At 45.4% G+C, this 27772-nt stretch overlaps 1 protein-coding gene across 2 annotated transcripts in view; it reads right to left on the reverse strand.

The window, feature by feature from the left end:
* nbeal2 (neurobeachin-like 2) overlaps nt 1–27772 on the reverse strand; it is a 333823-nt gene that overhangs the window by 42117 nt on the left and 263934 nt on the right. For both annotated transcript variants that reach the window (XM_070894760.1, XM_070894755.1), the window contains 11 exons: nt 24978–25135; nt 23643–23776; nt 18343–18450; nt 12895–12990; nt 10536–10660; nt 9033–9173; nt 7571–7701; nt 5675–5784; nt 4880–4997; nt 2698–2795; nt 930–1046 (listed from right to left, as the gene is read on the reverse strand). In XM_070894760.1, the coding sequence (XP_070750861.1) occupies nt 930–1046; nt 2698–2795; nt 4880–4997; nt 5675–5784; nt 7571–7701; nt 9033–9173; nt 10536–10660; nt 12895–12990; nt 18343–18450; nt 23643–23776; nt 24978–25135 (1336 nt within the window). The remainder of the gene's footprint in view (nt 1–929; nt 1047–2697; nt 2796–4879; nt 4998–5674; nt 5785–7570; nt 7702–9032; nt 9174–10535; nt 10661–12894; nt 12991–18342; nt 18451–23642; nt 23777–24977; nt 25136–27772) is intronic.

The raw sequence follows: 27772 nt of genomic DNA on the forward strand, positions 1-27772 counted from the left end.
ATAAAGATAAATTGTTTACCCTGAGAATGATTAGAATGTGGAACTTGCTGCCACATGGAGTAGTTGAGGCGAACAGCTTATGCATTTTAGGGGAAGCTAGATAAGTACACAAATGAGAAAGGAGTAGAAGGATATCCTTAAACGGTTCGGTGAAGTCGGGTGAGAAGAGACTCGTGTGGAGCATAACACCGGCATAGACCAGTTGGGCTGAATGGCCCATTTCTGTGCTGTAAAGTCTATGCTGGATTTTCAGCTTGTTGCTGCCTCTGTTTTGGCCCCTGGGGGGGTGGGGCTGTAATGGCGGTGGTAAGCTCTTGTGGGTGGGCGGCCAGCTTCCAGCGCCCCACCGGGATTTTCCGAGCCGGTTTTGGCGGGGAGCAGAGTGTTATCCCTGGTTGCGACACCGGCTTCATTCTTGGCTCCTGACTGACCCGTAACGCTGCATAGAGCGCTGTGCTGGGACTCGCCTGTGAAAGCGCCTGCAGTGAGGGAAGTAATGTCGACCTCAGGTAAGTGTGATTGTTTTTTATTTTTACTTTTTTGTGATTCATGTTGTGGTGGAGTGAGTTATATATTGGGAATGTTTTTGGTGTTTTTTCCCCCTCCCCAGGCCTCTCTTACAGCACTCCGAGGCCCGTTGTTTAGCTTGGGATTTTCGCATGCTCAGCCAGCCTACTGCCCTAAGAGAGGTGTGCAATGCCTCCCTCAGCGCTCTGCCCCACACTCAGGGCCCAGCTGCCCAATTTTGCTGACTGAGGCGCAAACATTTTTCAGGCAGTAACAGGACCGCCCTGCCGTCATTAACGCCTCGCAATCTCAAAAGCTGAAAATCTAGCCCAGAGTGATTCTATATAAGCGGGGAAGGAGTGTCCCCATCCTTAAATACCTTTACCCCCTGCATTAGACAGGTTAATTGGATAACTATTTACCTCAACAAAGAAAGACTTGAGTTGGCCCAGGTGCTCAAACACATTCAGTGTGTAGCTGTCAAATCGCGCTAAGCGTCTGGCAGAATTCTCTGCGGTAAGACGTAGAGGATGTGGCTCCTGGAAGGAAAGAATAATTAAACAAATAAATCCAGGAATTAACATTTCTTTGTTGTTAAGGATGAGACTCCTCCTTTTCCCTCTCTCTGCTCCTCCTGGGGGGAGAGATTGAGTAGAATGGGCCTTTATTCTCTGGAGTTTAGAAGAATGAGAGGTGAGCTCATTGAAACACATAAAATTCTTAGAGGGCATGACAATGTAGATGCTGAGAGGCTGTTTCCCCTGGCTGGAGAGTCTAGAACTAGGGGTTATAGTCTCAGAGTAAGGGGTCGGCCATTCTGGATCGAGTTGAGGTGAAATTGTTTCACCAGAGGGTATTGAATCTTTGAAATTCTGTACCACAGAGGGCTGTGGATGCTCAGTTGTTAAGTATATTCAAGACTGAGATCGATCGATTTTGGACACTAGAGGAATCAAGGGATATGTATATACTCCCATATCACTTTCCAGAATCACTGGACTATGAACGGGAGTGAAATTCTGGCTGATTGTTCCTCTCCCAAACCCAAGGAGCAAAGAACGGTTGCAGTGTCCCTCCACTTGTCTAGACTAATGCTAGCCAATGAATCAATGACCCTCATGGACAGCAAAGTCAGCTATACAATGGCTTTAACAATTGAACCCTCAGCGAAGTCAGACTCTCTGTTCATTTAATGGGTTTTCCCCTCTCCAGAGTGACAATTGACAACACGGCCGACCTGCATCATTAGGTAAGAACATGGAGACCAGCGACCTAGTGAAGGCAATTGATTCAGCTGAAGCGCGACCCAAGAAGGAGGAATGAGCTTTATAGCTCTATTAACAGCAATGTTAGAATTGATTTTTTGGAAGAGAGGGGATGGAGCTTAGTTTGTCAAATCAGGGAATCAACCGAAAAAGGGGAGTGTGGAAATCCCGTCATAAGTGAATTCGGCATGGAATGGGCTTGATGGGCTATTCTTGGCCCAGACATTAGGTTCAAATTCAGGGCTAATGTTATTTTCGGGATGTGTGGTAAGGCCATCATTTATTGTCCAGAGAAGGTGGTGGTGGGTCATCTTCTTGAAGGGTTTAATACAACTGAGTGACTTACCATTTCAAGAACAATTAAAAGTAAACCATGTTGCTATGGGACAGGAGTCACATATAGGACAGATCGGGTACAACAATCTGGCAGCCTCATGTTCACTTTTACTGATAGCAGCATTTTATTACCAGAATTTATTTTACACTGAATTCAAATTCTCAAATTTCCAAGGTGGGATTTGAACTCTGGATTATTAGTTCAGTAATAAAAACACTACGCTACCATACACCTTGATTGCTAGATGATTTTTTTAAAATTCACTGTTTTGCACTGACCCATATAGATGATTCGAGTTTCCCAATTTACACAGACCAGGAAAGTCCCAGTCCCAAGTCTGACACGGTTCCTGATCCCAGCCTCAGCTGGAAATGACGTGGCAGCTGGGCGAGGATAGTTGAATAGCATTCCGATGCTCACACATTCAAACAAGGGCCACTTGTGTGAGGTACTGTGCATGGAAATACAGACCAGCGTGAGTCGGAAATAAGGAGAGAAAATTGAAAAAGAGAAGAAAATGCAAGGGAGAAAATATTTTATAATGGATTGTGTTGGGGAAGAGAGGCTAAGAACAAAGTTTAACTTTACCTTCAGGAGTTGGCATGGGGTTTGCCCGAAGTTACTAATGATCCCTTCTAAAGCCTTCCTTTCCGTCTCATCAGCGATCGCATCCAGATCCACCGCACCTGTGCCACAATGACTGAATTAATACTGGAGGCTGGAATGAGCAATACAACCCCAATTCTCCACCACCACAAGGGTCAACATGACTGAATGAGGGATGTAGCTGTAGGGCCATGCCCACAGACCACAAGGTCACCAAGGCTGTTGAATTGGGAAATGAAGTAGGAGGCTGTGTGGTGAATCTTGGAAGATCAGTACTATAATGATAGATGCTGTATTATTAGCGCGGAAGCCGACACACACGCAATGGACTCAGCACAATCCTTTCCTTATTGCTGTAACTATCTCCAGCCCTATAATTCCCCCATCCCCAACCAAACTCGTCATTCCTTTGACTCTGGCCTCTTGTGCAACTCAATCACTTCGTCCCACCATTAGCTGCTGTGCCTTCAACCTCCTGCATCCCATTGTCTGGAATCCCCCCCAAAAAGATTTTGTATTTATATAGCGCCTTTCACGACCTCAGGGCATCCAAAAGCGATTTACATTCAATTAAATACTTTTGAAATATAGACACTGTTGCAATGTAAGGAAATGTGACAGCCAATTTGTGGACCATAAGATCTAACAAACAGCAATGTGATAATGACCTGGGCAATCTGTTTTGGTGATGTCAGTTGAGGGATAAAAATTGGTCAGGGCACCAGGGTGAAATACTCTGCTCTTCACTGAAAGTAGACACTTCTGATAATGCACCATTCCTTCAGTACTGCACAGAAGTATCAGCCTAGATTATGTGCCCCAGTTTCTGGAGTGGGAATCTTCTGACTCAGAGGCAGGAGTGCTACCACTAAGCCACAGCAGACACCCATAAAAACAATGAGACATGAAGGACTGTGATTATTGATTGCTCCAGATATATGGGCAGGGTGCGGTTTCACTGATTTTTTTTTTAAAAAGCCTAAATTTTTTTCCTCTCGGGTTATGTTGATTTTTTTGGCTTTGAGGGGGGGGTTCCTTCAGCAAAAATAAATTCTACTAATTTCAGCTGGTTTTGAAGCAAATGTTTCTCCATGTTTCCCAAATACCCGCTCTTTTTTGCCCGACCTCACATTCTAACTGTTTGGAAAGTCCTAAAGCCCAGCATGACGCCTCACCCATTGGGAGAACATGACGCCTCACCCATTGGGAGAACATGCTGAAAAATTGCTCAGGTGCTGTGTACGATTTTCTGTCCAATAATATCAATAGATGGAAAATCGAGGTGAATGATAGCAGGGATGAGGGCCTTCAGTTATGTGGAGAGACTAGAGAAGCAGGGATTGTTCTCCTTGGAGAAGAGAAGGTGAAGGGAAAATTTAATAGCTGTGTTCAAAATTCTGAGGGATTTTGATGGAGTAAATAAAGAGAAATTGTTTCTACTGGCAGGAGGGTCGGTAACCAGAGGACACCGTTTTAAGATAATTTGCAAAAGATCCAGAGGGGAGAGGAGGAGGTTTCTTTACGCAGCATTATTATGAATTGAAATCCACTGCCTGAAAAGGTGGTGGAAGCGGTTTAAATAGTAACTTTTATAAGGGAATTGGATATACCTGTATACTTGAAAAGGAAAAATTACAGGGCTATGGGGAAAGAGGAGGGGAAATCGGAAAAATTAGATGGTCGCCTTCTGTGCTGTAAGTTTCTATTATTCCCTTAACCTTCTATATTCCAGGAAATATAAACCTAGTTTATGTAATCTCTCCTCATAATCTGTAAGAATTTAAGATTCTATTTTCTACTTGCTGGTGAGGCTGCCAGACAGCTGTGCACATTAATAAAACCAGCCTTCTGTACATGTGCGCAAAAGTGTAATACTTTACTCTTTTACATACTCAGACACACAAAAAACATGCACGCAACATTTTTCAACTGGATAAATTCAATATTGTCTCCAACTTTCATCAAAACTACTTCACCCACCTCCGATTGATCCCTGTCTGTCAAATTCAAAATAAACCCAAAAAGGTGACCGTGAATTGTTTTTCCACCATAAAAAATGAAGACACAGAGCTGTTTGTAGAAAATAACTTCTGGCACTCCGACGACCCCCTTTTTATAACATAACATTTAGAGGACATGTCTGTCACCAGCACGGTTGCCCTACCCTCGTATGTGCAGTAATAGAAGACATTCAATGCCTCAACGGCTGCAGATCCCCTCTGCTTGTAGCCGAAGATCAGGTCGATCCAATCGTGGAGGTTTGCGGAAACGTGTTCTGACTCCTGCATGACAGGAACAATAAAAAGTGCCCATTAACTAATTGGAGACAAGTGAGGCAGGTGCAGTGCAGAGTCAATAAGAGGATCAGAGTGAAGTGGGGTCAACTGGCTGCTGTCCTGGAAGACACTATGCACAGATGGAAGAACACCAACAGAATGGGCTGTCACAGCAGGCAGGGATGAAATCTAATGTTTATATATAGATCTTGGAATGTGTTACAGGCTAGAATCTAATCGAGGGATTCCGATGGTTTATGTATAGAATACTGGGGGAACAGGCTGGAATCGAATTGAACACATAGGGGAAAGGACCCTTAAAGGATGAGATGACACACATAGGGGTTACTAGCTTGTAATCTATACACTACATGGTGCATTTACCTATCTGTTACATGGAGTAACTGCAGAAACCTCCAGTCAGAGATGAAACAGCTGCTGGGATTTGGGAGGCATCGAGAGTTTGCTACAAAACTAGAGGTCAAAATACAGAAGTGGAAACACTCTCATCCTACAACAAACACCACAGTGCATGATCCAGGATTCCGACAACTGAATCATGAACTTGCAAAACTGCACCTCACTGCCTGCACAGGACCATGGGGAGAGTTCACAGGAAGAAAGCTCACGGGCTGGCAACAAATTACAAACAAAGAGATTTTTTTCTTCTCCCTCTCAGTTACCAGTGCTTTTCTGTGCTTGTAAACAAAATCCTCTGGAGATTTTGCCCACTTCGGAAGGACAACATCAGTTACGTTTTCGCTGGTCATCTGCAGGCAACCGAGATCAAACCCTAGAGAGTAAGACAGAGAGAGACCGAGAGAGAGAGAGAGACCGAGAGAGAGACCAAGATCGAGAGAGAGACAGACAGACACCCAATGAGAGAATGAGAGAGTGGGAGGTATGGAGAGTGGGAGGTATGGAGAGTGGGAGGTATGGAGAGTGGGAGGTATGGAGAGTGGGAGGTATGGAGAGTGGGAGGTATGGAGAGTGGGAGGTATGGAGAGTGGGAGGTATGGAGAGTGGGAGGTATGGAGAGTGGGAGGTATGGAGAGTGGGAGGTATGGAGAGTGGGAGGTATGGAGAGTGGGAGGTATGGAGAGTGGGAGGTATGGAGAGTGGGAGGTATGGAGAGTGGGAGGTATGGAGAGTGGGAGGTATGGAGAGTGGGAGGTATGGAGAGTGGGAGGTATGGAGAGTGGGAGGTATGGAGAGTGGGAGGTATGGAGAGTGGGAGGTATGGAGAGTGGGAGGTATGGAGAGTGGGAGGTATGGAGAGTGGGAGGTATGGAGAGTGGGAGGTATGGAGAGTGGGAGGTATGGAGAGTGGGAGGTATGGAGAGTGGGAGGTATGGAGAGTGGGAGGTATGGCGAGTGAGAGGTATGGAGAGTGAGAGACAGATGGAGATACAGCAACAGAGACAGGGGTGGGTGGGGAAGAGAGAGAGAGAAAGAAAGAGACAAAGAGAGGAAAAGGAGTGACAAAGAGAGATAGAGAGAGAAAGCCAGCGATAGAGAGGGGGAGAGAAACAAAATGAAAATTAATTTTGATCACGGGTTTCATCCTTGTTATTTCTCTTGTTCTCATTAACCCACTGACTGATGCTGCAGGATGGAATCATGGGAGATGGCCTGCACCCTCCCCCATACTCACAGGCGGTCTAGTAAGGACCATGAGAGCTTTCCAATACTACTCTAAAGTGGATAATGTTCACACGACCATCGATCATGATTGTCATCAGACTATTTGACTCTTGAGGGCGTCACAGCCAATTTCAATTTTACTTGACATGTACACAGGCAGATTTTCCAACGGGGCTGATTATATAGCAATCAGCAGGTGGAATCTTGATGGATTTTTCCACTTGCTCGTGCAAGGGATGATGTAGCCAACTATAGTGCTGACCTATCTCAGATCAACTAACTTACCACAGGCCTCAGGCCTTCTAATTCCTGCAGTTCAGTGCCACCACTCAATGTATTTAACTCAGTGAGCCTGCTCACTCCAGTCTACTTTCAGTGATGTCAGCCATGGCTCAGTGGTAGCACTCTCGCCTCTTAGTCAGAATGTCGTGGCTTCAAGTTGCACTCCAGAGACTTGAACACATAATCCAGGCTGACAGTCCAGTGCAGTACTGAGGAAGTGCTGCACTGTTGGAGGTGCTGTCTTTCAGATGAGTCATTAAACCGAAGCCCCATCTGCCCTCTCAGGTGGCTATAAAAGATCCCAAGGGACTTTTTGAAGAAGGGCAGGGGAGTTCTCGTAGTGTCCTGGCCACCATTTATCCCTTAGCCTACATCATTAAAACAGAATATCTGGTCATTTATCTCAGGGCTGTTTGTGGGATCTTGTTGTGCTCAAATTGGCTGCTGCATTTTTCTATATTACAACAGTGACTACACTTTGTAAAGCACTTTGGGACACCCTGAGGTCATGAAAGGTGCTATATAAATGCAAGTCTTACTATTATATTTCTTGTCTATTATTTTAGATACTAACTGGCATTTAAAGAAAAACAAGCCAAGATGACAAACTGCTACGATTTATCTCAAGCAAAAGAACCGGCAGCTCCGCCTACCGTTCTGGTTCTCCAGAAATTCCGGGAAGTAGAAGAATTCTGGGGTCAGCTCCTTCACGTCGACGGGATTGTCTATCCGGACCTGCCAGGCTGCGGGGACTGCGTGGAACTGACGGTCTGCGCAGTCGAACCTGTGGGACACAAACATTTAACAGCACGGGAACTTGACATCGTGACGGCAAGCAGGCGGCACGGAGATCACCGTGATCACCTTCGAAAGTGGCACCACGTTTAATGAAACTTTTTTTCTTGGAGGTTAAGAAGAGCTTTGAGTACTCCAGGATCAATTCCCCATTTGGCAGTTCCTGGTAAGGATTGGCATTCACAAGGTACACTATGTTGAGAAATTAGGACCCGCAACATCAGATGAATAGATCAGGAACTCTGGGAATCTGATTTCCCAGGCATCGCATCCTACGAGCGCTATTCTTTGCCTGTAGGGCCTTACGTAATCTTCATCATGATTACCTCAAGTGCAGGTGAAATGCTGATACATTTTTTTGTTCACAATTTGTGCTCACCAAGGTGAACTCTGTCAATATTGTGAATGGAATGTTTTCTCATTTTGGACTTCTTGCACTGGTGAGATACAGAGTAAAGCTCCCAGTACACAGTTCAACCAAACACACCCAGGCAGGTACAGCACGGCTTGCCAGCCAGACTGAGATCAGTTAACAATCACATTGATTGAATCCTGTGACCTTTCCAGTCCATATGGATCAGTTCCACATCACTGGGGTGTCTAGCTAACTAATGGGATATATGTGAAAGCAGTTGAGTTTGCATTGGAGACAAAAAGCATTGCATGTTTTCCTGACCCTTCAAGGTCAGCCACTAATTTGGAGCCAATTTAGGGATAGCTTTATTCTCCTGAATCCATCCCCACTAGGAACTGGGTTTGGGGCTGCCCAAACTCATTTCACGGCAGACCCTTACAGACACCAGACAGAGGAGATTTTCATAGGAATATTTGGAACAGGAGTAGGTCATTCAGCCTCTCGGGCCTTCTCTACCATTCATGGCTGATCTGTACCTCAATTCCATTTTCCCATTTTTGCCCAATATCCCTCGATACCCTTACGCAACAGTAATCTATCTATCCCAGGCTTGGAAGCTCCAACTGACCCAGCATTCACAGCGTTTTGGAGAGTTTTCCAGATTTCCACTACCCTTTGTGTGGAAAAAGTGCTTCCTGATTTCACTCCGAAATGACGTGACTCTATTTTTAAGATTATGATCCCTTGTTCTGGATTCTACCACAGAGGAATTGGTTTCTTATTCCCATAAATCGTTTCAACATATTAAACACATCAATCTCATCATCCCATTGGTCAGGCTATATTTGCATTCAGATCCCAGAATCTATTGCAGCACACGGTCCTGCTTAATGCAGCACTGTACAATTTGCCCCTCCCTAGACTTGTGGTGAAGATCCTCCAGCTTGTTGAGACTCAGTACTCACCTGCCACTCTGTAGTTGTATGTGCAGGGTAGTGAAAGGTTCGATCCGGATCATGTAGTGCATGACTCCAGCTGCATTGGAGTAGTGTGTACCATAGTGGAATTTATCAATGTCTCCTGTGGGATCTTCAAAACTCTCATATCTGGGTGATGAAGGAGGAGGAGTTAGATCGCAGACATTTCCTGTCTATTGTTCAACATGCCACAGTTCATGTAAACATAGGCCTGATCCAGAAGCACATAATTCCCAAAAAACAATAATTATTCGCCATTGTCCAGAATTACCAGGAGCACATTCCTTCCCTTTCACTCACAGGAACAGGAGTAGGCCATTCAGCCCCTTGATTCAATTAAATATGGCTGATCTGCACATCAACTCCATTTACCCACTGTTGCTCCTTATCCCTTGACACCCTTACCTAACCAAAATCTAACAACTCTCATTCCTGAAAGCTCTAATTGACTCAGCGACCACAGCCTATTGGGGGAAGAGAGTTCCAGATTTTTCCACTACCCTTTGCATGAAAAAGTGCTTCTTGATTTTACTCCTGAATGGTCTAGCTCTAATTTTAAGGTTATTCTGGATAACCCAACCAGAGGAAATAGTTCTTCTGTACTTACCTGACTGATTCCCTTGTAAAGACCTTGATTAGATCACCCCTCAACCTTCTAAACTCAAGGGAATACAAACCAAGTTTAATGCCCGGGTAGTAAAGGCAGACATCTACCCCACTGTGTTCAACTATCAGTGACTTTTTTTCTCATGTTTTCTTCCTTCCTGAAGGTGCTGACTTTCACTTGTGTCAGGTACCTTGCTCACTAACAGCCCTTGGGTACCTCACCCAAATGAGCCTCAAAGGTGCAAGTTTTTCAACCATGTAGGGCATCACCACCCGAGCCTGGTTCTGTCCTCACACAATATCCACAGACATGCCCTTTTCAACAGGAGTCACTGCATTATCATCATCATCATCATAGGCAGTCCCTCGAAATAGAGGAAGACTTGCTTCCACTCTAAAAATGAGTTCTTAGGTGACTGAACAGTCCAATCCGGGAATTACAGTCTCTGTTACAGGTGGGACAGACAATCGTTGAGGGAAAGGGTGGGTTGGACTGGTTTACCACATGCTCCTTCTGCTGCCTATGCTTGTTTTCTGCATGCGCTCGGCGATGAGACTCGAGGTGCTCAGCGCCCTCCCGGATGCACTTCCTCCACTTAAGGCGGTCTTTGGCCAGGGACTCCCAGGTGTCGGTGGGGATGTTGCGTTTTATCAAGGAGGCTTTGAGGGTGTCCTTGAAATGTTTCCTCGGCCTACCTTGGGCTCACTTGTAGTGTAGGCATGTCACTGCATAGCACTTTGGCTGGATTTCCAATCCCCCCAATGAATCAGCAACATAATGGTCGAGGGCATGAGCCACTGTTGTGGAGAATTTGTACAACCGTTTAACAAGGAAAAAATGATAGCCCAAACAGAAAAAAAGGGAAAAATGATCCATCGACTCACTTCTCCTTCACATCCTTTGCGTGCTTATCATTCACCACGCCAATCGGTCGGGAGAGGTCCCGGAATACACTTGGGTTGTTCACATCCAGTTCCTCGGACGTGTAATCACAGATGATCCACGGGAACTGAATTGAATAAAATGAAATTCAGGAGTGAAAACAAGCTCTTTCAGCTCTTTCCACTAGATTCTGATTTTATTATATGCAAAATAATGGCCATATTAATCCTACATAGAAATTGCTAGTTGTTTCTAACTCTATGAGAGATTTATTTTGTGCAGTCTTGAGTCAATTCTTAATGGTCACAATTCTACAGCACTAAACTGTCCACAATTTGACATGAAGTAGAAATCTCATTTAGACAGGCCAGAACAGTGTAGAGGGTGCTTTACTCTGTATTTAACTCGTGCTGTAACTGCCCTTGGCATGTTATTAGTCGGGAAATTGTGTTGGGGAAATTGATGGGATTGAAGGCCGATAAATCCCCAGGGCCTGATGGACTGCATCCCAGAGTACTTAAGGAGGTGGCCTTGGAAATAGCAGATGCATTGACAGTCATTTTCCAACATTCCATTGACTCTGGATCAGTTCCTATCGAGTGGAGGGTAACCAATGTAACCCCACTTTTTAAAAAAGGAGGGAGTGAGAAAACAGGGAATTATAGACCGGTCAGCCTGACATCGGTAGTGGGTAAGATGATGGAATCAATTATTAAGGATGTCATAGCAGCGCATTTGGAAAGAGGTGACATGATAGGTCCAAGTCAGCATGGATTTGTGAAAGGGAAATCATGCTTGACAAATCTTCTGGAATTTTTTGAGGATGTTTCCAGTAGCGTGGACAAGGGAGAACCCGTTGATGTGGTATATTTGGACTTTCAGAAGACTTTTGACAAGGTCCCACACAAGAGATTAAAGTGCAAAGTTAAAGCACATGGGATTGGGGGTAGTGTGCTGACATGGATTGAGAACTGGTTGTCAGACAGAAAGCAAAGAGTAGGAGTAAATGGGTACTTTTCAGAATGGCAGGCGGTGACTAGTGGGGTACCGCAAGGTTCTGTGCTGGGGCCCCAGCTGTTTACACTGTACATTAATGATTTAGACGAGGGGATTAAATGTAGTATCTCCAAATTTGCGGATGACACTAAGTTAGGTGGCAGTGTGAGCTGCGAGGAGGATGTTATGAGGCTGCAGAGTGACTTGGATAGGTTAGGTGAGTGGGCAAATGCATGGCAGATGAAGTATAATGTGGATAAATGTGAGGTTATCCACTTTGGTGGTAAAAACAGAGAGACAGACTATTATCTGAATGGTGACAGATTAGGAAAAGGGGAGGTGCAACGAGACCTGGGTGTCATGGTACATCAGTCATTGAAGGTTGGCATGCAGGTACAGCAGGCGGTTAAGAAAGCAAATGGCATGTTGGCCTTCATAGAGAGGGGATTTGAGTACAGGGCCAGGGAGGTGTTGCTACAGTTGTACAGGGCCTTGGTAAGGCCACACCTGGAGTATTGTGAACAGTTTTTGTCTCCTAACCTGAGGAAGGACATTCTTGCTATTGAGGGAGTGCAGCGAAGGTTCACCAGACTGATTCCCGGGATGGCGGGACTGACCTATCAAGAAAGACTGGATCAACTGGGCTTGTATTCACTGCAGTTCAGAAGAATGAGAGGGGACCTCATAGAAACGTTTAAAATTCTGATGGGTTTAGACAGGTTAGATGCAGGAAGAATGTTCCCAATGTTGGGGAAGTCCAGAACCAGGGGTCACAGTCTAAGGATAAGGGGTAAGCCATTTAGGACCGAGATGAGGAGAAACTTCTTCACTCAGAGAGTGGTGAACCTGTGGAATTCTCTACCACAGAAAGTTGTTGAGGCCAATTCACTAAATATATTCAAAAAGGAGTTAGATGTAGTCCTTACTACTAGGGGGATCAAGGGGTATGGCGAGAAAGCAGGAATGGGGTACTGAAGTTGCATGTTCAGCCATGAACTCATTGAATGGCGGTGCAGACTAGAAGGGCCAAATGGCCTATTCCTGCACCTATTTTCTATGTTTCTATGTATGATGGGAAGAGGGAGCTTTACTCTGTATCTAACCTGTTCTACACCTGCCCTGGGTGTGTTTGAGAGGACAATATAGAGCAAGCTTTACTTTGTATCTAACTTGTGCTGTACCTCCCCTGCGAATGTCTGATACTGATTGTGAAGCTCATTACATTGAGAGTGAAGGTTTAGAGTTCTAGAACATGACTGATTAAGAGATGTGTGTGTTGGAGCTGGGACATGAAGATCATCAGGGGCTAAAGTGGAAGGGGCACAGAGACACCCCTTCCCTCAGGATTTAGGAAGATTAACTTACCACTGGGTACTGAGACAGATCGTTGTAAGTTCTCCCTGCAATGGTGTTGAGTTGCATCAAGTATTCAAAGTTGGATATCTCTCTCTGAACCCATTTCTGAAAGAGAATAGCAGCAGCAATTTACAATCAGCAAAGAAAAAAATGTCACAGGAACCAGCCACTTCACAAAGAAGAAAAAGGCATAGAGTATAAAAGCTAGGAAGTTATACAAAAATTTTATAATCACTGGTTAGGGTTCAGCTGAAGTATTGCCCCAGATTTTGCAGTTAGAATATCGGGGGTGAGGGGGATTGGAAAACGCTGATAGCTTCATTGTTATTAAGGAATAAATTGGACAGCAACATCTGCACATTCGCAGTTAAACGCAAAAATCAGCAAGTTGCTGTCCAAGTTGCCTGCTCTTTCTCAAGCTTCGCGACACCAATACCTTGCTGAGAGACTCAGCATTCACATAGTTGCAATGACAGGAACTTGGGGTATTTGCCCACGAGATATGCCAAAAAGGTTAGGGCCTGTCCATTCAATTATAAATTAATTTTAAATGGTCTGCCAAACAACCTCTCTGGCACTGAAAAATTACTTTTACAAGTGTAGAGTCTCATCCCTTCAGATTTTAATTATTGTTGGAGATTTTAAAAATGTAAAAAATTTTTTTGATTTCTAGGGACGAAATTCCCCTCCTCTCCAAATGAGGCGCACATACCGTTTTGTAAGTGTTCTGTCTGCCCCAATGCATGGGGCAGATAATACGCCGAAATTCAGGACTTTTCTTTTCCCGGTCGGAGCGGTGTTGCAATCATTAGTTGGGCGGAAGTGCGGATGGGTTGGAGTGGCCGTCGTCAGCGGGGCGGAAGTGCGGGCGGGTCGGAGCGGCTGTCGCTCCAAGTCATCAGCGCCACGCTGATGGCGTCGTGCTGACGCATCACAACATCCCTTCCCTTCAGTTAAAGGGGAGGGCCACTGTGAACTCTGCAGCCACTTTAGTGGCAAACACTGGGCCACCAGGGAGGGTTCCAGCTGGGCCAGCGGCCTGGCACCCAAGAGGTAGTGCAAGGCCAAACCCACATAATTGTCTGCCCGACCTGGCAGTCGCCGACAATAAAAAATAACATGGAGTCACCGGCAGTGCAATCTTCCCCTTTAAGGGCAGATGCGCCACCCAGCCACAGACAGCTCCCCCGCTGGGGAAATTTGTCAGTGGCACCAACCGGCGTTGGCGCGTGGGGGTCGGCGTGTGCCCAACACGGTGAGAAAATGGGCAGTGCGGTAGCCCGTTCCCACCACTTCCGACCCAGGGGCAATTCGATCAGGTCGGCCATCTGTCTGCCCCATGTCGGTAAGGCCTCTCGGCTTCATTCACGCCTCTTAGAGGTGGTAATGGAGCTTATGGAGGGGAGCAATTTCGGCCTCTGTCTCTTATCTCTTTCTCTCTCTCTCACTTAATCCCATCTTTTTCCCACTTTTTTTATTTCACTTTCAGTACATGATGTTATATTGAATTAAATATTCTAACCTACATTTCCTGGTTTAGACTCTGCGTGTCTCAGTAAACATTCTTCAATCTGATTGATTGAGGAGACATGCCATCCCTTGCCCTGATCAAACAGGTCCCATAACAAATTGATCTGAGTTTTTTGAGGATGTAACTAGCAGGGTAGGTAAAGGGGAACCAGTGGATGTAGTATATTTGGATTTCCAAAAGACATTCGATAAGGTGCCATATAAAAGGTTGCTTTGCAAGATAAGGGCTCATGGCATTGTGGGTAATATATTAGCATGGATAGAGGATTGGTTACTGGACAGAAAACAGAGAGTAGGGATAATTTGGTCATTTTCTGGTGGCAAGCTGTAACTAGTGGGGTACCCCAATGATCAGTGCTTGGCCCTCAGCTATTTACAATCTATATTGATGACGTGGATGAATGGACCAAGTGCAATGTAGTTTGCTGATGATACAAAACTAGGTGGGTAAGTAAGCTGTGAGGAGGACACAAAGAGCCTGCAGAGGGATATAGACAGGTTAAGTGAGTGGGTAATAAACATAAGAACATAAGAATTAGGAACAGGAGTAGGCCATCTAGCCCCTCGAGCCTGCTCCGCCATTCAACAAGATCATGGCTGATCTGGCCGTGGACTCAGCTCCACTTACCCGCCCGCTCCCCGTAACCCTTAATTCCCTTATTGGTTAAAAATCTATCTATCTGTGATTTGAATACATTCAATGAGCTAGCCTCAACTGCTTCATTGGGCAGAGAATTCCACAGATTCACAACCCTCTGGAAGAAGAAATTCCTTCTCAACTCGGTTTTAAATTGGCTCCCCTGTATTTTGAGGCTGTGCCCCCTAGTTCAAGTCTCCCTGACCAGTGGAAACAACCTCTCTGCCTCTATCATCTAAAGTGGCAGAAGGAATATAATGTGGGGAACGGTAAGGTTTTACAATTTGGTAGGAAGAATAGAAAAACAGAATATTTTTTAAATGGTGAGAAAATATTAATGTTGGTGTTCAAAGAGATTTAGATGTCCTCATACAGGAAGCACAGAAAGTTAGCCCGCATGTACAGTGAGTAATTAGGAAGGCAAATGGCATGTTGGCCTCTATTACAAGTAGCGTGGAGGACAAGGGTAAGGAAGTCTTGCTACAATTGTACAGGGCTTTGGTGAGACCACACCTGGAGTAGAGTGCAGAGTTTTGGTCTCCTTATCTGAGAAAGGACATACTTGCCTTAGAGGGAGTGCAACGAAGGTTCAATAGATTGATAGATTGAGAGGGTTGTCCTATGATGAGAGATTGTGTAGAATGGGCCTATACTCTCTAGATTTTAGAAGAATGAGAGGTGATCCCATTGAAACATACAAGATTCTGAAGGGGATTGACAGGCTAGATGCTGAGAGGTTGTTTCCCCGGGCTGGAGAGTCTGGAACTAGGGGACATAGTCTCAGGATAAGGGTTCGGCCATTTAAGACTGAGATGAGGAGAAATGTCTTCACTCAGAGGATTGTGAATCTTTAGAACTCACTACCCTAAAGTGCTGTGTCATTGAGTATATTCAAGGCTGAGATAAATTGTTGGGCTCTGGGGGAATCAAAGGATTATGGAGATCGGCCAGGAAAGTGGAGTTGAGGTCACAGATCAGCCATGATCTTACTGAATGGCAGAGCAGGCTTGAAGGGCCGCATGGTCTACTTGTGCTCCTCATTCTTATGTTCTTATATCCCCTGTGGAGGACCCATAGTGTTTTGGCTCTCTAATTACTGTAAATTGCAGTGTAATAGCCCTCAGAAAGTCTGTGGGCAAGTGTAACTGCAATGTACGGCAAGTGCCATTCATTCGCAGCTGACCGGACAAAGTCGGGCCAGAGTGCCGAATTCTGGGCACCACACTTTAGGAAGGATGGCAAGGTGCAAAGGAGATTTAGAAACATAGGGCCCAAGTTTCCACATGATTTGCGCCTGATTTTTAGGAGCAACTGGTGGAGAACGGACTATCTTAGAAATCGCAATTCTCCACATTTTTTTTTCTGCAGTTCTAGTCAGGTCGAACAGTTCTACTTTGGAACAGAATTTCCAGCCACTGACGCCTGATTTCAAAGTTTCCACAGTGAAAACGTACTCCAAACTAAGTTAGAATGGAGCAAGTGAAGATTTTTGTAGAACTGAAAAAACCTGTTCTACACATTAAATAATCAGGCGCAGGTTACAAATTAGGCGTCCAGAACGAGGTGGGGGGGGGGGAAGGGAAGTCATTAAATTCTACAATAAATCTTTATTTATACTTCTACAAATATTATACAAATAAATCCAACCTGAATAAACATTTATAAGCAAAGAAAAGATTAAATAAACCATCTTCCTACCTGTGTGAAAGTGCTTCAGGCACGGAGAATTCTGCAGTCAGCCTGAGGCGCCCGTTCTTCCCGCCGGCGGGGGGCGGGGTGTAGGAGGCGCCCATTCATCCCCGCGGGGGAAGGGGGGGGGAGAGAGAGAGGAGGCACCTGTTCTTCCCGCGGGGGGGGTGGGGGGGGAGGCGCCCTTTCTTCCCGCGGGGGGGGGGGGGGGGCGGAAGGAGACAGTGAGAAGGCTGCAAGTGCTGATGTGCTGATGGCAATGTGCTTTTATTAAAAAAATGTTCAAAAATTAAACAGCTACAAAGAACTACAAAAATGGCCGAGTGCCAATGTTATTTTCACACTGCGCGTGCGCGAACGCTCCAACACGCACACGCAGAGTTGCCGGCAGGAAAAAACTAATTTAAATAGTACCCGCCCCCTCCCACTTACAAAATCGGCGCGAGTGTAGGCTCCGCCCCCCTGGGCGCCGCGCCAGGCAGACAAGGAGCTGCAAAGCGCTCCAGAATTGCGAGGTTTTTTTTAGGCGCCGTTTCAGGCGCGAAAAACGGGCGCCCAGCTCGGAGGGGCGCCCGTTTTTTTATCGTGTGGAAACTTGGGCCCATAGAAACATAGAAATTAGGTGCAGTAGTAGGCCATTCGGCCCTTCGTGCCTGCAATGCCATTCAATATGATCATGGCAGATCATTCAACCTCAGTATCCCTTTCCTGCTTTCTCTCCATACCCCTTGATCCCTTTAGCCATAAGGACTATATCTAACTCCCTTTTGAATATATCTAACGAACTGGCCTCAACAACTTTCTGCGGTTGAGAATTCCACAGGTTAACAATTCTCTGAGTGAAGAAGTTTATCCTAAATGGCCTACCCCTTATTCTGAGACTGTGACCCCTGGTTCTGGAACTCCCCAGCAACGAGAACATTCTTCCTACATCTAACCTGTCCAATCCCGTCAGAATTTTATATGTTTCTATGAGATCCCCTCTCATTCTTCTAAACTCCAGTGAATACAAGTCCAGTTGATCCAGTCTCTCCTCATATGTCAGTCCTGCCATCCCGAGAATCAATCTGGTGAACCTTCACTGTACTCCCTCAATAGCAAGAACATCCTTCCTCAGATTAGGAGACCAAAACTGATCACAATATTCCAGGCGTGGCCTCACTAAGGCCTTACTGGAATTATTCCAGGGTTGAGCAACTTCACTTATGTGGGGAGACTAGAGAAGCTGGAATTGTTCTCCTTGGAGCAGAGAAGGTTCAGGGAAGATTTAATAAAGCTGCTCAAAATGATTAAGGGTTTTGATGAGAGTAAATAAGGAGAAACTGTTTCCACCGGCAGGAAAATTGGTAACTAGAGGACACAGATTTAAGATAATTAGCAAAAAGAACCAGAGAGGAGATGAGGAGAATTTTCTTTATGCAGTGAGTTGTTATTATCTAGAATGCACTGCCTGAAAGGGTGATGGAAGCAGATTCAAAAGGAAGCATTTTTAGCACTATGGGAAAGAACAGGGGAGTGGGATTCATTGGATAGCACAGGCACGATAAGCTGAACGAGTCAGTCATTGCCATCCCAAATCGTACAGTGGAGCAGCATCTTACCTGAGTTAACCCTGAAGTTTTCAGCAGTTCCTGGGGAGAGTGGCTGTCGAAGTAGCAGAGGTTGGGGGGTCTCGCCCCCACAATGCGCGAATACACTTTGTTTCGGACCTGCATGCAGGCGCAAAAGAAACAAAAATCAGTCAGACACACTGTGGGCATCTCTTCATTGGACCCGCAGAAAATCCCAACTTAGCAAACAACCTCTCCAAACTCGATCAGGATATCACAATGCGGCCGGCAACAACACTCAGATGTACAAACCCTCGTTGAGCACGTGATCTCTATACTCATATTTGTTCGGCATGTGTACGTGAACTTAAGCTTTTTTGTGTTTGTTGGTAAAATGAAAAGGAGAGTGTGCAAGTGTGTTTTGGTCGTTGCAAGTGCTTTACTTCCTTGGTTACTGAATGGTGGCAGATGTTTGTTAAGTTAACATACACATGAAGTACATTTACCTGTATTGTGTGCAAGGCATTTTCTTCTAAAATTAGTGCTTGTAGCGGAAACAGTGTTGCTGTAGCATTACATTGTAACAGTGACTACACTTCTCAAAGTAATTAATTGGCTGTAAACCGTGCAGGCACATTCTGAGATCGTGAAAGGCGCTATATAAAAGCAATTCTTTCTGAATTCAGTACTAAACTAGCAATAATCTCACACAGTGCTCACATGGATGGCTGACACGAGAAACAATCACGACGGACTGGTGCAGTGAGAGATGTTTCCCAACACTTTTTATTTGTGTGTTCACTCACTGCACCTCCCTTTCCCGCTAAAGAACTCATTTCTCTCCAACACATCATACGAGCTGCTTATTCCCGGAATCAGATCCATTGTGGGGAGCAGGCTGATACACGGGCAATCCTTGACATCTGCCAATGTCTGTTATTCAAACCCAGGAGAAAACTGACATAGCAAGAGGAGGAGATGCTACTTTGGAGGAGATACACTCAATGTCCACCCTCTTGGTCAGCCTTGGCTCAGTTATAGTACTCTTACCTCTGCATCAGAAGGTTCTGGTTTCAAATCCCACTCCCGAGACTTCGCACAAAATCTAGGCTGACACTTCAGTGCAGTACTGGGCGATGTTCTCTTTAAGTTGCATGGCCACTCAGCGGTCACCGGCTTTTAAATGCAGAACCCGTGCACGTGCGTAGTTTTGAATGGGCCATGTGGCCCCCAAAATATTACAGGACACATTGGTACTGGGGGGGGCACTGCACTGTCAGAGGTGCTGTGTTTTTTTTATTATAACAGTAAACCTAGACCCAGTCTGCCCTCTCTGCTGGACATAAAAGATTCCATGGCACTATTCGGAGGGGTGTTCTCCCCAATGTCCTGGCCAATATTTATCCCTCAACAAACATTACTAAAACAGATTAGCTGGTCATTTATCTATTTGCTGTTTGTGGGACCTTGCTGTGCACAAATTGGTTGCTGCCTTTCCCCACATTGCAACAGTAACTTCAAAAGAACTTTGTTGACTGTGAAGCACTTTATGGCATCCTTACATTATGGAAAGGTGCTATATAAATGCAAATTATTTCTTGTGAGGAAGGAACCCAAAAAATCCAGGGTACCAAGAATATGGAGGAGAGAACGGAAATCCACGAGGCCTCATCCCAGCTCAGAGACCATGCCTAACTTTTCATTGTCTTCCTTTCTCATCGTATTCACTCACTTGCACACTGTCCAGGTAGAAGGACAATTCCCTGGCAGTCATTTGGCCAGGTTGTTCTTAAACTCTCATCATACACTCAGTAATAAAATTGCTATTTATTTTAAACAAAATTTGCAGAGACCATTATTATTCTATAAAAATGAGTAATATTTGGAACAGAAAGTGCTCCTGACACGTTCTTTCCTCTTTAACAAAAACGACAGGGGTCCAGCAGGACAGATATCTACCGAATTGTTTTGATTCATCGTGCCATTCAGGATCTGTCTATAGGACATAAAATAATCAGCATCATCATAGGCAGTTCCTCGGAATAGAGGAGGAATTGCTTCCACTCCCAAAGTGAGTCATTTGATGGCTGAACAGTCTAATACGAGAGCCCCAGACCCTGTTACAGGTGGGACAGACATTCATCGAGGGAAGGGTTCGGTGGGGCTGGTTTGCCGCACGCTCCTTCCGCTGCCTGCGCTTGGCCTTTTCATGCTCTTTGCGTTGAGACTCAAAGAGCTCAACGCCCTCCCGGATGCACTTTCCCCACCTCGGGCGGTCTGCGGTGTCAGTGTCAGTGGTGATGTCGCACTTTACCAGGGAGGCTTTGAGGGTGTCCTTATAACGTTTCCACTGTCCTCCTTTACCATGAGGGAGCTCTGCGTAAAGCATTTGCTTAGGGAGTCTCGTATCTAGCATGCGTACCATGTGGCCTGCCCAGCGAAGCTGATCGAGTGTGGTCAGTGCTTCAAAACTGGGGATGTTAGCCTGGTCGAGGACACTGATGTTGGTGCACCTGTCCTCCCAGGGGATTTGCAGGATCTTGCGGAGACATCGTTGGTGATATATCTCCAGCAACATGAGGTGCCTTCTATACATCGTCCACGCCTCAGATCCATACAGGAGGGTGGGTATTACTACAGCCCTGTAGACCATGAGTTTGGTGGTAGATTTGAGGGCCTAGTCTTCAAAAATAATCAACTGGCCATCTTAAAAACTGTACAAAATGTCTTATTTGTCCAGGTTTTTAAAAAACTGGTATTAAGGCACAACATTAGGAGCAGAAAAAAACTGGAACCTTCATCCCTCTCATTCTTAGCTGAAATTGTGTTCACACCAGTCTGGGCTAGATTTGGAGATGATAAAAATGTTCGATCCCACAAAGTCTCCCAGTGCCATAGGACTTTTATCCCAACAATCTAGTCTAAGTTATGGGATACAATAGTGCAGTGGTTCTGTTCCTGGACTAGTAATCAATCCAGAGGCCTATACTAATAATCCAGAGAACAGGAGTTTAAATCCCACCGTAGCAGGTTGAGAAATCACTTTTAAAAATCTGGAAATAAAAAACTGGCATCAGTAAAAGTTACCATGAAGATCTTTGGCGTTAAAACTCCAATGTTTGTTAGGGAAGGAAACCTGCTGTCCTTACCCAGTCTGACCTATATGTGACTCCAGTCCCACATCAATGTGGTTGTGACTCTTAACTGCCATCTGAAATTACCTCTGAAGTGGCTTAGCAAGCCAACTAGTTGAATCAAATCACTTCACAAAGCGGTTCAAGAAACCCGACCACCATCCTCTCAGGGCAACTATGATGGACAATAAATGCTGGCCTTGCCAGAAACACCCACATCCCCCAAATTAATTTTTTTTAAAGTTCCAACCCAAGAGAGAAAGAAAGACTTAGAACATTAGAAATAGGAGTAGGCCATTTGGCCCCTCAAGCCTGCTCCGCCATTCAATAACATCATGGTGGATGGAGAAAGCACAGGAGGTACAACAGCTGGCCGACAGCCATGATGTGCGAGGATTCTTCATCGCAGTCAAGGCCACCGACAGTCCAAACACCCAAGGCCCCACCCCACTGCTGGCCAAAAACGGAGAAACACTCATCAAGGACACCGAGGCGGTCAGGACCCGCTGGAAGGATCATTTTGAAGATCTTCTCAATCGAGACTCTGCCTTTGACTCGAGTGTTCTCGACTCCATCCCACAGCATGCTACCCGCCACCACCTCAGTGAGACCCCAACACTGCACGAGGTAGAAAACGCCATAAGACAGCTTAAGAACAACAAGGCTACAGGAGTGAATGGAATCCCTGCTGAGGCACTGAAGTATGGCAGAGAGGCACTGTTGTTGCGAATACATGACCTCATCTCTCTCACCTGGAGGGAGGAGAGCATGCCTGGAGATCTCTGAGATGCAGTGACCGTGAACAGCTTTAAAAAAGGGGACAAGTCCGACTGCGGCAACCACAGAGGAATCTCTCTATAATCAGCCACAGGGAAAGTCGTCGCTAGAGTCCTCCTCAACCGTCTTCTCCCTGTGGCTGAGGAGCTCCTCCCGGAGTCACAGTGTGGATTTCGTCCCCTACGGGGCAGAACAGACATGATTTTTACAGCGCGACAGCTGCAGGAAAAATGCACGGAACAGAACCAGCTCTTATACATGGCCTTCTTCAACTTTACAAAGGCTTTTGACACTGTCAACCACGAGGGTCTATGAAGTGTCCTCCTCAGTTTCGGATGCCCCCAAAAGTTTGCCACCATCCTATGCCTGCTTCATGACGACATGCAGGCTGCGATCCTTACCAACGGATCCATTACAGACCCAATCCACGTCCGGACCGGGGTCAAACAGGGCTGTGTTATCGCCCCAACCCTCTTCTCAATCTTCGCTGACATGCTCCACCTCATAGTCAACAAGCTCCCCGCTGGAATGGAACTAAACTACAGAACCAGTGGAAACCTGTTCAACCTTCGTCGACTCCAGGCCAGGTCCAAGATCACCCCAACGTCTGTCGTCGAGCTACAGTACTTCTTGCGGGGACATCATTGGTGGTATTTCTCCAGAGACTTGAGGTGTCTACTGTACATGGTCCCTGTCTCTGAGCCATACAGGAGGGTGGGTATTACTACAGCCCTGCAGACCATGAGTTTGGTGCCAGATTTGAGGGCCTGATCTTCGAACACCCTTTTCCTCAAGCGGCCAAAGGCTGCGCTGGCGCACTGGAGACAGTGTTAAACCTTGTTTATAATAGGCTCCTGAGGTATGGAAAGTGGTCCATATTGTCCAAGATCGCGCTGTGGATCTTGATGACTGGGGGGACAGTGCTGTGTGGTGGGGTCAGGTCGATGGAGGATCTTTGACTTACGGATGTTTAGTGTAAGGCCCATGCTTTCGTACGCCTCAATGAAGACGTTGACTATGACTTGAAGTTCAGTCTCTGAATATGCGCAGACGCAAGCGTCGTCACAGAGAGCATGCAGTAAACAGGTGCTGGCAGCGAAAGGAGATTGCGGCAAACCAGACCCACCCACTCTTTCCTTCAAAGACAATCCCACCTGTGACAGAGACTGTGGTTCCCGTATTGACTGTTCAGTCACCTAAGAACTCAATTTTAGAGAGGAAGCAAGTCTTCCTCGATTTCGAGGGATTGCCTATGATGATGATGAATGTGGGAAACGCGGCAGCCAATTTGCGCACAGCAAGCTCCCACAAATAGCAATGTGATAATGACCAGATAATCTGTTTTGTTATGTTGATTGAGGGATAAATATTGGCCAGGACACCAAAAACCCAAATCTTAATTATAATAAAGGACCTGTTTAAAAATAGCAAATACTATACCTTCTTTTTGAAGTTGACAAAGTAATTTGATTGGTCGATGAAGAAGAGCTCCAAAGCAGATCTCCTCAAGTTATAGCGTCTGAGATGTACTTCTCGGAGATGTGACAGGGGACGTTTGAAATCGTACCCAATTCCTGAAAACAAGACCACGAGTTTAAATCTCACCATGGCAGGTTGAGAAATTGTACTCACTTTAAAAAATCTAAATTTTTTAAGACCATGATTTTATTTATCTTGTTCCCTTTTTCGCACCCTCTCCTGAAGGCCATGACTCAGTTGCCTTTGATGAAGGAATAGAGAGTTATATATCCAAGTTTGCAGTATATACTGAATTGGGAGGTGCATTACATTGTGTGGATGGAAGCAGGAAGTCACAAAGGGACATAGACAGATTAAGTGAGTGGGCAGATCTGTGGCAGATGGAGCACAACGTGGGGAAATGTGACATCATCCACTTTGGGTCTAAGACAGACAAATTGGAATATTTTCTTAATGGTTATAGACTAAGAACTGTGAAGGAGGAAAGGGATTTGGCTGTCCAAATCACGAAAACGAAATCACTCATGCACAGGTCCAAATAGTGGTCAAAAAAGTGAATTGGATGTTGGCCTCAAGGGGGCTGGAATAGAAAGGAGAGGAAATAATGGTCCAGTTGTGCAAAGCCTTGGTCAGACCCCATACAGTCCTGCATTCAATTGTGGGCAACACACCTCAGGAAGGATATATAAGCCTTCCAGAGTGTACAGCGCAGATTTACCAGAATTATACTACAGCTTAAAAGATTAAATCATGAGGACAGGTTGCTTAAATGTAGCTTGTGTTTCCTTGAGTTTAGAATGTTAAGGGGATATCTAATGGAGTTGTTTAAAATGAAAATGGAATTCGATAAATATGGAGAAACTATTTCCTCTGATGGGGGAAATCCAGAACAAGGGGCACAATCTTAAAATTAGAGCTCGACCACACAGAAGTGAAATCAGGAAGCACTTTTTCACACAGTGGAACTCTGCAATTCTCTCTCCCAAAAAGCTGTAAATGCTGGGTCAATTGAAATTTTCAAGACTGAGATGTATCAAGAGATATGGATCAATGGGGTTGAGGTACAGATCAGCCATAATCTAATTGAATGGCGGAACAGGCTTGAGGGCAAATCCTGTTCCTATGTCAACCTGCCTCCTTTTTGAAGTTTGATGCAGGTGCAGCACTCCCTCAGTACTGCACTGAAGTGCCAGGCTGGATTATGTGTTCAAGTCTCTGGAGTGGGAGTGACACATAGGTCAATTCGCTACTTATTGAAAGAACAACTAAGCAGCAGAAGTGTTTCAGGAACCTCACCCTCCTCTGTCTCCTCTTTCTCGGTGCTGCCATCATAGAAATAGATGTGCTGTGTGGTGACCTCCAAGCGTCCAGGGATCACTGCAACAATCGTGATCAGCTCGCATTCCTCAGAGATCACCAACTTCTCCTTCTGACTGGGCTCCTCAGGTTCAACTCTACAACAATAAAAAATGTTAGGTGAACAAGAGTGCATAAAGGAATCCATTTGTCAGTAAATGATCCATTTTATACTAAACCCTAAAGTTAAACACCTGCAGAACTTCACAGGTCACAGGCAGCCTGATGTCGAGGTCGGGTTATATATCAATTGTATTTAGATCTGGGCGCTATCGTGTTTTTGCATGCCTAGAAACTAACTTAATCAGTAGCTGAAACATGATGGTGCATTCTATACCTCGCTAACCCTAAACACCAGTAGTTTCTGCTGTCCTTCTGGTGCATGGATGTCAGAAAGAAAGCCTTGGGTGATAGATGCTTCAAGAGCCTAGAACTTCTTGATAAAGACTGGAGAGAACAGGTGAAAAGTGCATCAAGATCATCTGAAGTAATATAGTTAGAAAGAAGGAAAAACAGGGAAATTGTAATGTGAGGTTAGATGATGAAGCCAAAGGAAGAGATCTAGAAAATTGAGATCAACCAATGTAATGCTTGATCTTCTACAGCTAAGCATTCTGGGGTGTTGACTTTATAAAAAATTCATTCTCAGGACGTGGGTGCCGCTGGCAAGGCCAGGATTTATTGCCCATCCCTAATTGCCCTGAAAAGTGGTGGTGTGAAGCAGTTTGCTACGTCACTTCAGATGCAGTTAAGAGTCAACCACGTTTGTGTGGGACCGAAGTCACATATAGGCCAGACCAAGTAAGAATGATGGGTTTCCTTCCCTAAAGAACAATAATGAACAAGTTGGGATTTTACGACTATCTGACAGCTTAATAACCACTTTTACTGGTACCAGCTTCTAATTCCAAATTTTTAAAACTAAATTCAAATTCTCAAACTGCTGTGGTGTGATTTTGTATGTTCTTATAAACCTTTATAAACATGGAAGTGTTTGACTCTCGTTTTAGTGCATTGACAAGGAATGTAGCTGTGGTCTATTATTACAATCTTTACAAAATCATATAAAGAAAGTGTAAAACAAGAAAAGACCATCAGAGATGTTTTGTCCACCGATTGTGCGTCATCTTTCCATCTGTCCTAACCCAAACTGTTTCAGGCGAGAGGTTAAGCTGAAGTCCTGTTGGCCTATTCAAATGGACATTAAAGTTGAAATAGGAAGACAGTTGGTATTCTTGAAGACTGGGATAAGATGGCCTGAATGACCTTCTTCATACAAACCTACCCAATCTAACACACTTTGGGCTGGATTTTCAGTCTCTTGCTGCCCCTCTGAGGGCCCCGGAGGGGCAGCAATGGCGGCGGAAAGCACTTGTGCCCGGGTGGCGAGCTTCCAGCACCCCGCTGGGACATTCGGTGCCGGTTTACGGGGCGCGGAGCAGTACCGCCCGGGAGAGGTGAGCCAGTGTGCAACGCCTTTGGTTATGATACCGGCTTGATATTTGGATCGCTACCACTCCATAACACCCATAGCACGCCCTAAAGGGAACACCAGTGAAAGCTGGCATTCCAAGCTATACCGGCCGAAGTGATTGAAGAAATTTCTACCTCAAGCAAATGTGATTGTTTTTCTTTTTTTACTTTTTGCGATTTATGTTGGGGTCGCGTCAGTAATGAATTGGGAATGTTTTTGATGTTTTTTTTTCTCCACAGAAGCCTCTGTTAGGACGCTCCCAGGCCGGCTGCTTAGCTCGAGATTTTCAATGGCTCAGCCGGCCTAGCGCCCTAAAAGAGGTGCGGAACGCCTCCCGTAGCGCTACGCTCCAAACTCTGGGCCCAGCTGATGAATTTTGTGGCGGCACACGCAAACCATTTGACGGCGCAAAATGTACCACTCCACCGGGACAACGCTGCAACAGAGGCGCGAACACATTTCTCCTCCAAAATCTCGAGGAAAAATTTTGCAAAAATTCCCCTTGAGCCCCCATCCACCCAAAGAGTCAAAAGAATTTCAAACCGCCATCCCTTGATCGAAGGCCAGCATGGGGAACTGGCCATCCCTCTTTCCTGGCCTATGGCCATGAGCGTGTAAACCCTGTGATGGAGAGGGCCGTCATTCTTGCATCACTCCTGTTGACTTTCTAGCAATGCTCATGTCCACTTAGAGGCCAATAGACTGGAGTCCACATGGTGAGTCCTTTGCTCAAGGACATTAGTTGTGTGGGCGATTTTGCCGATGGAGGAATTGAACGAGGAATGTCTGGTTGAATCCCTCTTTTACTGAGAATATAGATCATGCAACTCTCCAGAATATCTACCCAACCTCACACCCTACATCATTCATACTTTACAAAGTCTCACTCCAGAGACTTCAGCACAGAATCCAGGCAGACATTTCTGTCCACTTGACAGATCCCGTGCTGAGATAGTACGGCACTGTTGGAGATGCCGTCTTTTGGATGACTTGTCAAACCAAGGCCCCCTTTGCTCTTACATGTGGACCTAAAAGATCCCAGGCCACTATTTCAAAGAAGAGCTAGGGAGTCTTCCTCAGGGTCCTAGCTAATATTTATCCTTCAACCAACATCACTTAGAAAACAGATTATCTGGTCATTATTTCATTGCTGTTTATAGGTGCTTGCTGTGCATAAATTGGCTGCCGTGTTTCCTACATTATAACAGTGACCACACTTTAAAGTATCTTATTGGCTGCTGAGTACTTTGGGAAGTCCTGA

Source organism: Pristiophorus japonicus, chromosome 1 (genome assembly GCF_044704955.1).
Source record: "Pristiophorus japonicus isolate sPriJap1 chromosome 1, sPriJap1.hap1, whole genome shotgun sequence".
Taxonomy (NCBI): Eukaryota; Metazoa; Chordata; class Chondrichthyes; family Pristiophoridae; genus Pristiophorus; species Pristiophorus japonicus.